Raw genomic sequence first — 12,799 nt, forward strand, 5'->3', positions numbered from 1 at the left:
AATCAGAGAGTAGAATCGTATATTGAACTTTACAGGACAGCAGTCTCTGGGTGTGTTTTGTTTCGAGCAGTTGCTTTCTTTTGCTTTTTATATTTTTTTTACTGCAGAACAATCATTTGGAAGCTCATGAGGTAAAGTAACGTTTTTAACTTGATAAAAGCAACGCACATTTCAGTGGAAAATGAAACTGTCAGAAGTCAAAAAACTAAAAGTGGCCAAACTACGAGTCATGCTCAAAGAGCGAGCACTGGACATCAAAGGACTGAAGGCAGAACTCGTTGGGCGGTTGATGTCCGCTTTCGAAGCTGAATTGCAAGCTCCAGAATCAAGCGATCTTGGACAAGACAAGGGAGTCCCTGGTCTTGGAGAAGAGCCGAAGCCACAAGATGACGATTCACCCAGAGCATCCACAGTGTTAGCGATGGAGAGAGAAGTCCCTCTACCGGGCGAGGAGGCGAAAGCCACTGGACACGATGGAGACGTTGCATGCGCCGCAAGTTCAGAGATGATGGTGAGACCTAGAGCGGATTGTCCTCCTATGGGTGCAGACACGGAGGCACATGCAATATCAGCAGCCAAACTTGATAACACGTCAACAAGCCAGTTGGAAGACGTGTGTGTAATCAGCACTTTTACCATGAGCCCGTGTGCAAAAAACACGGCAGACAAAGAAGGGTTGATGGAGCAGACCTCGTTAAATCACCAAGTAGAGCAACAGCAACATGTCACCCAAGAAGAGAGCGCTCAAGAACAACAGGGTGAAGGAGAACATGCACGCGGAGTCTCCAAACGGACTGCCACACAGGAAGCAGAGGAGGATAAAACGACACCAAACCAGCTAAACACAACAAGCATGAGCACCAGGCCCATTCAAAACACATTTAATACATCACAGATATCACGGATAGACATCGTGTATCAAGACACCAGTATGTTGGTTGTTGGGCAGTCTAAAGAAGATCATGCAGGATCAGCCGTGGAGAACAGAGTTGAGGAGGAGGACAGTGTTTCCATGGTGGCCCAGAGAGGAAGCTGCACTGCATCCAGCCTCAGCCTGGGATCTGTGGCCAGTGACCAGACCAGCCTGGACACCGGTAGATATGATATGACACACACTGAATAATGTCATGATTCTTTTTATTGTTATCCTTCAGGGTTGGGGTCAACTCCATTTTATTTACAGTCAATTCTAAAAGTGAAGCAAACTCCAATTAAAAACAAATCCTAATTGAAAAGCACTGAAGAGAATTGTAATTTTAGTGTACTTCCTGAATTGAAATGGAGTTGACCCCAACCCTGGTATCCATATGTTACAGGTTTATAACCCATCTTTTACATTGGCCTACACTTTTAGAGTAATCAATCAATCAGAATCCCCTCCTCCCCCACTCTCGTTGCAGTGTTTCACATGGACAAAGATGAGGAAAATAGGGCTGGAGGTGGAGGGGAGAAGCGTGGGGTAAAGAGGCCTGCTCAGGGTGAGAGAACCAGAGGCAGGGCCTACTACGAATTCAAGGAGGAGATCCAGTACAACAGGTACCTTTCCTCCATGACTCAAGCTCTGCAGGGTTTTCCGAGTGAGCCTGGGCAAATGATCCTCTACCCACCAGACAGTGTCTTTAAACATGACCAAACTCTCTCCACACAGGGCCAAATCCCCACCTCCTCAGCCTGAGAGTAATGGTGTTGATGCCGAGGAAGACGGAGGGCGGGTCAGACTAGACTCCTGTGAGTTTAATTATGAGGGATCACCTCTCTCTCATTGCCCTGGTTGACCAGTGTGGTGTTAATGGTCAGTTGGTCATCCTCTCTAATCTCCACAGACGGCGGTGACCTGCACTTTGAGGTGGGCCGGGACGGCTGCAGCGGCCAGCCAAGGTTCTGGGAGCGTTGCCCTCTCCTGTGGTCTGGATGCAGACTGACACACGGAACTCACCAGGGGAGGGTGGGCTTCGAGGCTATGTTTGAGAAAAAGCTGGTGTCTCCATCACTGGACTCTGAGGACCCTGAGCACCATGGTCTGAGACTGGGCTGGTCAGTGGAGCGTTGGAACTCCAACTTGATGCTCGGTAAGAACCAAACTTTTTTCCCAACAAAAAAATGTGCCAATTATGTGGATATGTTCTGGTTATTAATGTCCCATGGTTTAGCAGAGGTACTTCATTGAGTCTTATGAATGAAATGTTTCTGTATGATTTGTGCTGATTTCTCTCTCATTCCCCTCATTCAGGTGACGAGGACTTGTCTTACGGTTACGACGCTAGAGGCAGAAAAGTGACGGCTGGGAAAGAGGAGGAGTTTGGAGAGCCCTTTTCAGAGGGCGATGTCATTGGCTGTTATGCTGTGAGTGACACTATTTTTTTTTTGTTTTTTTACCCATCCCTCACTTTCTTGAATGCAGGACATGTTGAAATGCCATTTTAATAATAACAATCCGAATCTAAAAAATACAAACCTTACTATTGAAGTAATCCCTGCCTCGCTTTGTGTTTATGGGTTTGTTTCTGTCTCCCTGCATCTTTCCACCCATAGTCTTTCTCTAAGGAGGAAGGAGTTGAGCTCTCCTTCCATAAGAACGGTCGCCTTATGGGAATGGCGTTCCACCTGAGTCCGGCTGCTCTCTGCGGTTCTGTGCTGTACCCCCACGTCCTCTGCAAAAACACCTCTATCACCCTCAACCTGGACCCCACGTCTCCCCCCTGGTACCCCAGCCCTGCAGGGTACACCCCCATCTCATCCCTACCTGCTGGACAAAGGCTCAGTGCCCCAACCCCACCAACCTCCAAACTGCAGTGTGAGGTGAGAGAGCAGAGCAATGGCTGCCAGCACTAACATGAACTCTATTCGCTGGCCTGTGTGCACTTTATTCATGCTATACCCCTCTCTCTCTTCTCTCCACCCTCTCCCTCTTCTCTCTACCCCTCTCCCTCTTTTCTTTACCCCTCTCCCTCTTCTCTCTACCCCTCTCCCTCTTCTGTCTCCCCTCTACCCCTCTTCTCTCTAACCCTCTCCTTCTCCCCTCTACCCCTTTTCTCGCTAACCCTCTCCCTCTTCTCTCTACCCCTCTTCTCTCTAACCCTCTCCCTCCTCGCTCTACCCCTCTCCCTCTTCACGCTACCATCTCCCTCTTTGCTCTACCCCTCTCCCTCCCTGCTCTACCCCTCTCCCTCCGCACTCTACCCCTCCCCTCTCTACCCCTCTCCCTCCTTGTTCTATCCCTCTCCCTCCTCGTTCTACCCCTCTCCCTCCTCGTTCTACCCCTCTCCCTCCTTGTTCTACCCCTCTCCCTCCTTGTTCTACCCTCTCCCTCCTCACTCTACCTCTCCCCTCTCTACCCCTCTCCCTCCTTGTTCTACCCCTCTCCCTCCTCACTCTACCCCTCCCCTCTCTACCCATCTCCCTCCTTGTTCTACCCCTCTCCCTCCTTGTTCTACCCTCTCCCTCCTCACCCTATCCCTCCCCTCTCTACCCCTCTCCCTCTTCGCTCTACCCCTCTCCCTCTTCGCTCTACCCCTCTCCCTCTTCGCTCTACCCCTCTCCCTCCTCACTCTACCCCTCTGCCTCCTCTCTCATTTTCAGGTGTTGATGATGGTGGGTCTGCCAGGGGCAGGTAAGACCCACTGGGCCAGGGCTCACATGAAGCAATACCCAGAGAAGAGATACACCCTGCTGGGCACCGCAGGCCTCCTACCCTGCATGAAGGTCAGACCACCAGACACACAACTTCCCACTATTATAACACCATTATAACACTATTATAACACCATTATAACACCATAACATTATTATAACACCATTATATCACCATAGTAATATTATAACACTATTATAACACCATTATATCACCATAACATTATTATAACACTATTATTATTATTTTTTATTTCACCTTTCTTTAACCAGGCATGCCAGTTGAGAACAAGTTCTCATTTACAACTGCGACCTGGCCAAGATAAAGCAAGCAGTGCGACAAAAACAACAACACAGAGCTACACATGGGATAAACAAACATACAGTCAATAACACAATAGAAAAATCTGTATACAGTGTGTGCAAATGTAGTAAGGAGGTAAAGCAATAAATAGGCCATAGTAGCGAAGTAATTATAATTTAGCAAATTAACACGGGAGTGATAGATGTGCAGATGATGATGTGCAAGTAGAAATACTGGTGTGCAAAAGAGCAGAAAAACAAAAACATATGGGGATGAGGTAGGTAGTTGGTTGGATGGATGGGTGTGTACAGCTGCAGCGATCGGTAAGCTGCTCTGACAGCTGACGCTTAGTTAGTGAGGGAGATATAAGTCTCCAACTTCAGTGATTTTTGCAATTCGTTCCAGTCATTGGCAGCAGAGAACTGGAAGGAAAGGCGGCCAAAGGAGATGTTGGCTTTGGGGGTGACCAGTGCAATATACCTGCTGGAGAGCGTGCTACGGGTGGGTGTTGCTATGGTGACCAGTGAGCTGAGATAAGGGGGGGCTTTACCTAGCAAAGACTTATAGATGACCTGGAGCCAGTGGGTTTGGCGACGGATATGTAGTGAGGACCAGCCAACGAGAGCACACAGGTCGCAGGGTGGGTAGTATATGGTGGGTAGTATATGGGGCTTTGGTGACAAAACGGATGGCACTGTGATAGACTGCATCCAGTTTGCTGAGTAGAGTGTTGGAGGCTATTTTGTAAATGACATCGCCCGAAGTCAAGGATCGGTAGGATGGTCAGTTTTATGAGGGTATGTTGGCAGCATGAGTGAAGGAGGCTTTGTTGCGAAATAGGAAGACGATTCTAGATTTAACTTTGTATTGGACATGCTTAATGTGAGTCTGGAAGGAGAGTTTACAGTCTAGCCAGACACCTATGTATTTGTAGTTGTCCACATATTCTAAGTCATAACTGTCTAGAGTAGTGATGCTGGACGGGCGGGCGGGGGCGGGCAGCCATCAGTTGAAGAGCATGCATTTTGTTTTTTACTAGCATTTAAGGGCAGTTTGAGGCCACGGGAGGAGTGTTGTATGGCGTTGAAGCTCGTTTGGAGGTTTGTTAACACAAGTGTCAAAAAAGGGCCAGATGTATACAGAATGGTGTCGTCTGCATAGAGGTGGATCAGAGAATCACCAGCAGCAAGAGCGACGTCATTGATGTATACAGAGAAAAGAGTCGGCCCGAGAATTGAACCCTGTGGCACCCCCATAGAGACCGCTAGCTAGAGGTCCGGACAACAGGCACTCCGATTTGACACACTGAACTCTACCTGAGAAGTAGTTAGTGAACCAGGCGAGCAGTCATTAGAGAAACCAAGGCTGTTGAGTCTGCCGATAAGAATACGTGATTGACAGAGTTGAAAGCCTTGGCCAGGTCGATGAACACGGCTGCACAGTATTGTCTTGTATTGATGACGGTTATGATATCGTTTAGGACTTTGAGCGTGGCTGAGGTGCACACATGACCAGCTCGGAAACCAGATTGCATAGCGGAGAAGGTACGGTGGGACACGGCTGCACAGTATTGTCTTGTATTGATGGCGGTTTGAACAGCCGTAGAGAAATGCTTATTGAAATTCTTGGTTATTGTGGATTTATCGGTGGTGACAGTGTTTCCTAGTCTCAGTGCAGTGGGCAGCTGGGAGGAAGTTATCTTATTCTCCATGGACTTTACAGTGTCCCAAAACCTTTTGGAATTAGTGCGGCAGGATTCAAATTTCTCTTTGAAAAAGCTAGCCTTTGCTTTCCAAACTGACTGTGTGTATTGGTTCCTGATTTCCCTGAAAAGTTGCAAATTGCAGGGACTATTCGATGCTAGTGCAGTACGCCACAGGGTGTTTTTGTACACCACCATAACACCACTATAACACATAACACTATAACACCATTATAACACTAACACCATTATAACACATTATAACACTATAACACATAACACCATTATAACACATTATAACACAACACTATAACGCCATTATAACACTAACACCATAGCACCACTATAACACATAACACCATTATAACACATTATAACACTATAACACCATTATAACACTATAACACATAACACTATAGCACATAACACTATAACACTATAACACATAACACCATTATAACACTAACACATACCACTATAACACCATTATAACACTAACACCATTATAACACTTTAACACATAACACTATAACACCATTATAACACAACACCATTATAACACATTATAACACCATTATAACACCATTATAACACTATAACACCATTATAACACAACACCATTATAACACATTATAACACTATAACACCATTATAACACTAACACTTCATAGGTTTATTCATCTATTGATTATATCAATTCCAAAGGTGTGTGTCTGTATGTTGTTAGCTGTACCTTTTCCCTACTGTATTTATATATTTATTTTGCTCCTTTGCCTTTGCTTATTATTTCTATCTCTACTTTGCACATTCTTCCACTGCAAATCAACCATTCCAGTGTTTTACTTGCTGTATTGTATTTACTTTGCCACCATGGCCTTTTTTGCCTTTACCTCCCTTATCTCACCTCATTTGCTCACATAGTATATAGACTTATTTTTCTACTGTATTATTGACTGTATGTTTGTTTTACTCCATGTGTAACTCTGTGTTGTTGTATGTGTCGAACTGCTTTGCTTTATCTTGGCCAGGTCGCAATTGTAAATGAGAACTTGTTCTCAACTTGCCTACCTGGTTAAATAAAGGTGAAATCAAATTTAAAAAACCTGTGTGTTCCTCTCCACAGGGGCAGGGTCGTAGAGAGAGCAGGCTGCAGCAGGCCTCTCAGTGTCTCAGTGAGCTGATCAAGGTGGCGGCTCAAACTCCACGCAACTACATCCTGGACCAGGTAGGTAGCTATTTGATAGGACAGCAAGGGGAGGCAGTGTCTGCTGATTGGCTAGATTCCTGAAAGAGTGAGGGTATATTAACTGATAGGTTAGGAATCAAATCTGTTCATAATTAAAGGTGATAGTTTAGACAATATTTCTCTCCTGCCACTCCTCTCTTTGTTTCCTCTCCTCCTCCTGCATACCACCAAGCAAAAAATATGAATTCGAGTTCTCTGTAAAGACAATTGGACAATAATGTATTGTTGTTCGTCCCCAGCCCAACGTCCACCCCTCAGCTCAGCGCCAGAGGCTGCTGTGGTTCGCGGGTTTCAGGCGGAGGGCAGTGGTGGTGTTCCCATCTAAAGAGGAGTGGAAGAGGCGTCTGCAGGAGCAACAGGAGGAGGAGGGGGACAAGATCCCTGAAACAGATCTCCACAAGGTCAAAGGTGAGGGAAATACAATACAGAAGATAACCAATCAGCAGTGACTTTTTTAAGTATAATTTCGTAAGCATTCACACAATTCAAAAACGTTTATAGAGTCGCAGCATATCAGTCTTTGAGTTGTTCTGATTTGCATCATTTTCACACAGATTCAGTTTAATGGAGTAACATACTGTGCAAGCCTATACAGTGAAAGGAAAACCTAACTGAAGGTATGGTTGCTTTTGATGCTGTGTTGATGTCCTCTCCTCCCCAGTGAGCTGCACTCTGCCAGAGCAGGGAGACCTGCTGGAGAAGGTGCTGTTTGTGGAGCTAGCCAGAGAGGAAGCACAGGCTCTCTTGGAGGGGTACAAAAAAGAGTCAAAAAGCCTGCTCCCCCCTGTCCCCTCCGCCCCCAAACAACGGAAGAAACCCCGCGTCCGATACAATAACCCCCATAGCCTCGGACTTCAGTCTTATCACCTTAACAAGACCAGATTTGGAAGGATGGCCACGCAAGACTATAACCCCCCTAAACCCCTCATCAGGGGCCGGATGGACAGGGGGTACAATCCAGTGGCGGCTGGTGACTTGAGAGGTCAGGGAGAATGATTGATGGGGGGAAAAACTTGAGTGGCGCTATTACTGTGTAATTATTCCTTAATGTGTTTGGTCTGGTAATATGTCACGCCTTGGGGTTCTTCTGGTTATAGTAATAACATTTTTTATCTGTAGGTTGGGACCGCACATGGTTCAACCAGGAGCAGCCATACCCATATGGTCATCAGCAGTACTGGACACCACAGCAGCTCAGATATGTGAGTCCTCGTCTATCCAATCAACCTCTGATGAACATACTTCACCTTTACATAGTTTCCTTATATTCCGCCTTATTAATTCATACATTTTGGGGATTTTTTATTGATTTAAAATGATTAGTTTATTGGATAGGACAGAAAAAGACTGGAATGATATAGTAGAGAGTTGCTGATATAGCAGATTGGAAACCATGCTGCAGGGGTATATGATCTAGAAGCAGGGGTATATGATCTAGAGACAGTGGTATATAACCTAGAAGCAGGGGTACATAATCTAGAGGATAATCTAGAGGCAGGTGTATATGATCTAGAGACAGTGGTATATAACCTAGAAGCAGGGGTACATAATCTAGAGGCAAGGGTATATAATCTACAGGATAATATAGAGGCAGGGCTATAGGACCTAGGGGCAGGGCTATAGGACCTAGGGGCAGGGCTATAGGACCTAGGGGCAGGGCTATAGGATCTAGAGGCAGGGCTGTAGGATCTAGAGGCAGGGCTGTAGGATCTAGAGGCAGGGCTATAGGACCTAGGGGCAGGGCTATAGGACCTAGGGGCAGGGCTATAGGACCTAGGGGCAGGGCTATAGGATCTAGGGGCAGGGCTATAGGACCTAGGGGCAGGGCTATAGGACCTAGGGGCAGGGCTATAGGATCTAGAGCCTAGGTGACACATTTCTGTGATATTTATCTGGCAGGATGAACCGTTCAATGGAGCGAACTACCAGTACCGCAGCCATGACTTTAATCATGAAGCATGCAGGGAGTACAATAGACAGCTAAACTACAACAAACAGCTAGAATGCTACAGACAGGAAGCATGCTACAGACAGGTAGTGGTACACACGCACACAAACAGGCATGCACATTGGGTATCTGTCAGGGTTTCCATTAGCGGTAATAGCCGGCTTTTGGCAACAAGAAGAGTAATTTTTAAAAAGCCGATAAATAAAAATGTCCCCGGCCAATTGTCCAGGAGAAGAAAACAAATCCCATTGCGAAAATGTATTTTAGCCTATTGATTGAAATACCTGTCAATGTAACATGAGAGTTGCTGCTACAGCTCATCAAACAGCTTGTTAATTGCTGCTGGAGTGAAAAGTGCTTTTATAATAAGCCCAATCATTGTGCAACAATTCTAAATGCAATTGCATGTTGAGAGCTGTTTTGATGGCAAAGATTAAAAAGAGCTACTATTTTTATTTCTCAACGGGTAATTGAAGTGTGCTTCCCATTCTCCATTCAAGTGCATAGGCAATTTGGCAGGCTTCACACCACTTTGCAATGAGCTGGAGGCAGTATGTATTTTGAAAACATATACTTAACTGTTTGAAACCTGAACATTTTACACTGAGGCATGTCTTACCTTGCTTCAAAGTAGCTTAGCCAAAACCCAATCAAACTATAAAGACTTCCATATGCCATTGAAAACAGTAGCCTATTTAGCTGTTGTTTTTCAAATGTATTTCATTGTCGAGTTAGCCAAAGGCCCAATCCTAGTCATATTAGCAACCCATGCTAGTTGTTGCATCTTTATCTCAACTCTAACTACATTTCTAATAGATACGGTAATTTCATCCCGGTCTCATGAAAACGCTCTCATGTGCAGTGGCTTTTAACGTTTTTTTCCCGCTAAATTGCAGTTTGGTACGAACATTCACGCGTCGCCTACTGCCTTGAAATAATAGTTGATCAACATTTTAAGCTAATCGTTATCTGTTGCATCAGACTCCTTGCTTTTTAATGTTGTTTTGGATGCATCCTAGGCCTACTGGTTGTATGCATTTCGGGTCTGTCGACCCACAACTGTCCCAGAGTGTTTGGAATAGGCTATTTCTTTCTCGCACAGAATGACTAGCTGACCAATAGAATAGGTTAACGTTTCTACTCTGGGGGATAGTAGATTGACATAGGCTAGTGATGTTGCTGTTCCTTACTGGTCTACTGAGGAAAAGTAAATGTGAACAGTTATTCTAACATCTTTAAATTCTGCATCGGAATTCGGTAAGGAGCACATTGCATCCGAGTTTCATGTTCTGTTAAAATGAATTACCATAATCAAATGTCCTGCTCCACATTTTTCTGAGACCCTGGTACCGGTGTGTGGGTGCAAAACAGGTCAATGCTATAGACAGGGTAGGATAGAGCATACAGTGCCTTGTGAAAGTATTCGGCCCCCTTGAACTTTGCGACCTTTTGCCACATTTCAGGCTTCAAACATAAAGATATAAAACTGTATCAGTTTTGCACATCGAGAGACTGAAATTTTTTCCCATTCCTCCTTGCAAAACAGCTCGAGCTCAGTGACGTTGGATGGAGAGCATTTGTGAACAGCAGTTTTCAGTTCTTTCCACAGATTCTCGATTGGATTCAGGTCTGGACTTTGACTTGGCCATTCTAACACCTGGATATGTTTATTTTTGAACCATTCCATTGTAGATTTTGCTTTATGTTTTGGATCATTGTCTTGTTGGAAGACAAATCTCCGTCCCAGTCTCAGGTCTTTTGCAGACTCCATCAGGTTTTCTTCCAGAATGGTCCTGTATTTGGCTCCATCCATCTTCCCATCAATTTTAACCATCTTCCCGGTCCCTGCTGAAGAAAAGCAGGCCCAAACCATGATGCTGCCACCACCATGTTTGACAGTGGGGATGGTGTGTTCAGTGTGATGAGCTGTGTTGCTTTTACGCCAAACATAACATTTTGCATTGTTGCCAAAAAGTTCAATTTTGGTTTCATCTGACCAGAGCACCTTCTTCCACATGTTTGGTGTGTCTCCCAGGTGGCTTGTGGCAAACTTTAAACAACACTTTTTATGGATATCTTTAAGAAATGGCTTTCTTCTTGCCACTCTTCCATAAAGGCCAGATTTGTGCAATATACGACTGATTGTTGTCCTATGGACAGAGTCTCCCACCTCAGCTGTAGATCTCTGCAGTTCATCCAGAGTGATCATGGGCCTCTTGGCTGCATCTCTGATCAGTCTTCTCCTTGTATGAGCTGAAAGTTTAGAGGGACGGCCAGGTCTTGGTAGATTTGCAGTGGTCTGATACTCCTTCAATTTCAATATTATCGCTTGCACAGTGCTCCTTGGGATGTTTAAAGCTTGGGAAATCTTTTTGTATCCAAATCCGGCTTTAAACTTCTTCACAACAGTATCTCGGACCTGCCTGGTGTGTTCCTTGCTCTTCATGATGCTCTCTGCGCTTTTAACGGACCTCTGAGACTATCACAGTGCAGGTGCATTTATACGGAGACTTGATTACACACAGGTGGATTGTATTTATCATCATTAGTCATTTAGGTCAACATTGGTTCATTCAGAGATCCTCACTAAACTTCTGGAGAGAGTTTGCTGCACTGAAAGTAAAGGGGCTGAATAATTTTGCACGCCCAATTTTTCAGTTTTTGATTTGTTAAAAAAGTTTGAAATATCCAATAAATGTCGTTCCACTTCATGATTGTGTCCCACTTGTTGTTGATTCTTCACAAAAAAATACAGTTTTATATCTTTATGTTTGAAGCCTGAAATGTGGCAAAAGGTCGCAAAGTTCAAGGGGGCCGAATACTTTCGCAAGGCACTGTACCTGTACCGATTTTGCAGCACGTTAGACAGTCTCACATGTTAAAAGTCTCACAGTCAATGTTTCTGTTAAGGTATGAATGATGTATTCTATTCTCTCTCTCTCCCCCCCTCTCTGTTCAGTGGAATCACAGTTACCAAGATCAGGACTATTACGGCAACGAGAATCAGGTTTACCAAGACCAGGACTACTATGGTAACAGGAACTACGCTTACGATAGTTACCGTTACCAGGGTTACTGTTAAACATCTAAAGAGATCAGCAAATTCTGCAGGTGGTTTTATAAAGATTTATTATACAGGTTATATCTTACATTATCTTACAGCATTTTTATGCAAAGTTGGGAAATATTGTGCCTCCACCAGGTGCCTAAGTGTCAAACATCAAGCAACGTTTGTATGGAGTTATCTTTTTCTGAAATACTGCTGGAACTTTATATTCAGGGAATGTTTCCTCAGACATTTTCATAGCGGGGGGCTTAACTTTCTACAACAGTATTGTCTCTTAAAGCAACAACATTAAATCGCTGCTTTTTCATTGAAGAAAATGTCTATTGTATTAATTTCATCATCTGGAAATTTTATCCGGTGCAGTAGCTGGAGTTTGATCAATCGCTTTTGTCTTCTCGGTCAGGCAGCACTAGTTGATAGAGCAGCACAGCACCCTTGGCTGAAGGACACAACTCCGACCACAGGGGGGTGCTCTGGTCTAGCCGTAGCACCTCCTTCAAATCACAAGACAAACATTCAGAGATTCATTACACATAAGATGTTAATGTGTAATAAACTTTATAAACTATTTGTATGACATTGTTCAATATCTATGTTTCAATGATGAACTTTCCATATGCTTTGCTCTGTTCTTAGACATTACATTTTCTTTATGCACAGATTAGTTTCACAGATAACAGTAACTGTTGTGGAGCTCCTTACTGTTTGGCTCAAGAACACGATATCTGTAGACTCCTGGGCCTCAATGCCCCCCTGCCAGTAAAGCTCTCGAACTTCTGTGGAAGTCAGTGAACAACTGGGGACAGACAACACAACATAGGAACGGTATAATACTGAATGTCTTATCATTTTGTGGTCAGTTATCAAACATGGGCCTGATAATGAAGGGCTATTTTCTATGA

General features: G+C 44.5%; 2 protein-coding genes across 2 annotated transcripts in view; one reads left to right on the forward strand and one right to left on the reverse strand.

The window, feature by feature from the left end:
* Window positions 1-12,214, forward strand: si:ch211-107m4.1 (uncharacterized). The gene is made up of 12 exons (XM_021583423.3): window positions 1-1,094; window positions 1,401-1,536; window positions 1,649-1,728; window positions 1,824-2,069; window positions 2,231-2,343; window positions 2,533-2,799; window positions 3,580-3,702; window positions 6,760-6,861; window positions 7,122-7,290; window positions 7,544-7,864; window positions 8,002-8,084; window positions 11,790-12,214. The coding sequence occupies exons 1-12, from the start codon at window positions 182-184 to the stop codon at window positions 11,910-11,912; spliced, it is 2,676 nt and encodes an 891-aa protein (XP_021439098.2). The 5' UTR covers window positions 1-181; the 3' UTR covers window positions 11,913-12,214.
* nudt22 (nudix (nucleoside diphosphate linked moiety X)-type motif 22) overlaps window positions 11,943-12,799 on the reverse strand; it is a 3,213-nt gene continuing 2,356 nt past the window's right edge. The window contains exons 6-7 of the mRNA XM_021583437.3: window positions 12,600-12,693; window positions 11,943-12,391 (exon numbers count right to left, since the gene is read on the reverse strand). Coding sequence (XP_021439112.3) covers window positions 12,275-12,391; window positions 12,600-12,693 — 211 coding nt within the window. The 3' untranslated portion in view covers window positions 11,943-12,274. The remainder of the gene's footprint in view (window positions 12,392-12,599; window positions 12,694-12,799) is intronic.

The sequence above is a fragment of the Oncorhynchus mykiss genome, chromosome 25 (genome assembly GCF_057628025.1).
Source record: "Oncorhynchus mykiss isolate SJ-2025 chromosome 25, ASM5762802v1, whole genome shotgun sequence".
Taxonomy (NCBI): Eukaryota; Metazoa; Chordata; class Actinopteri; order Salmoniformes; family Salmonidae; genus Oncorhynchus; species Oncorhynchus mykiss.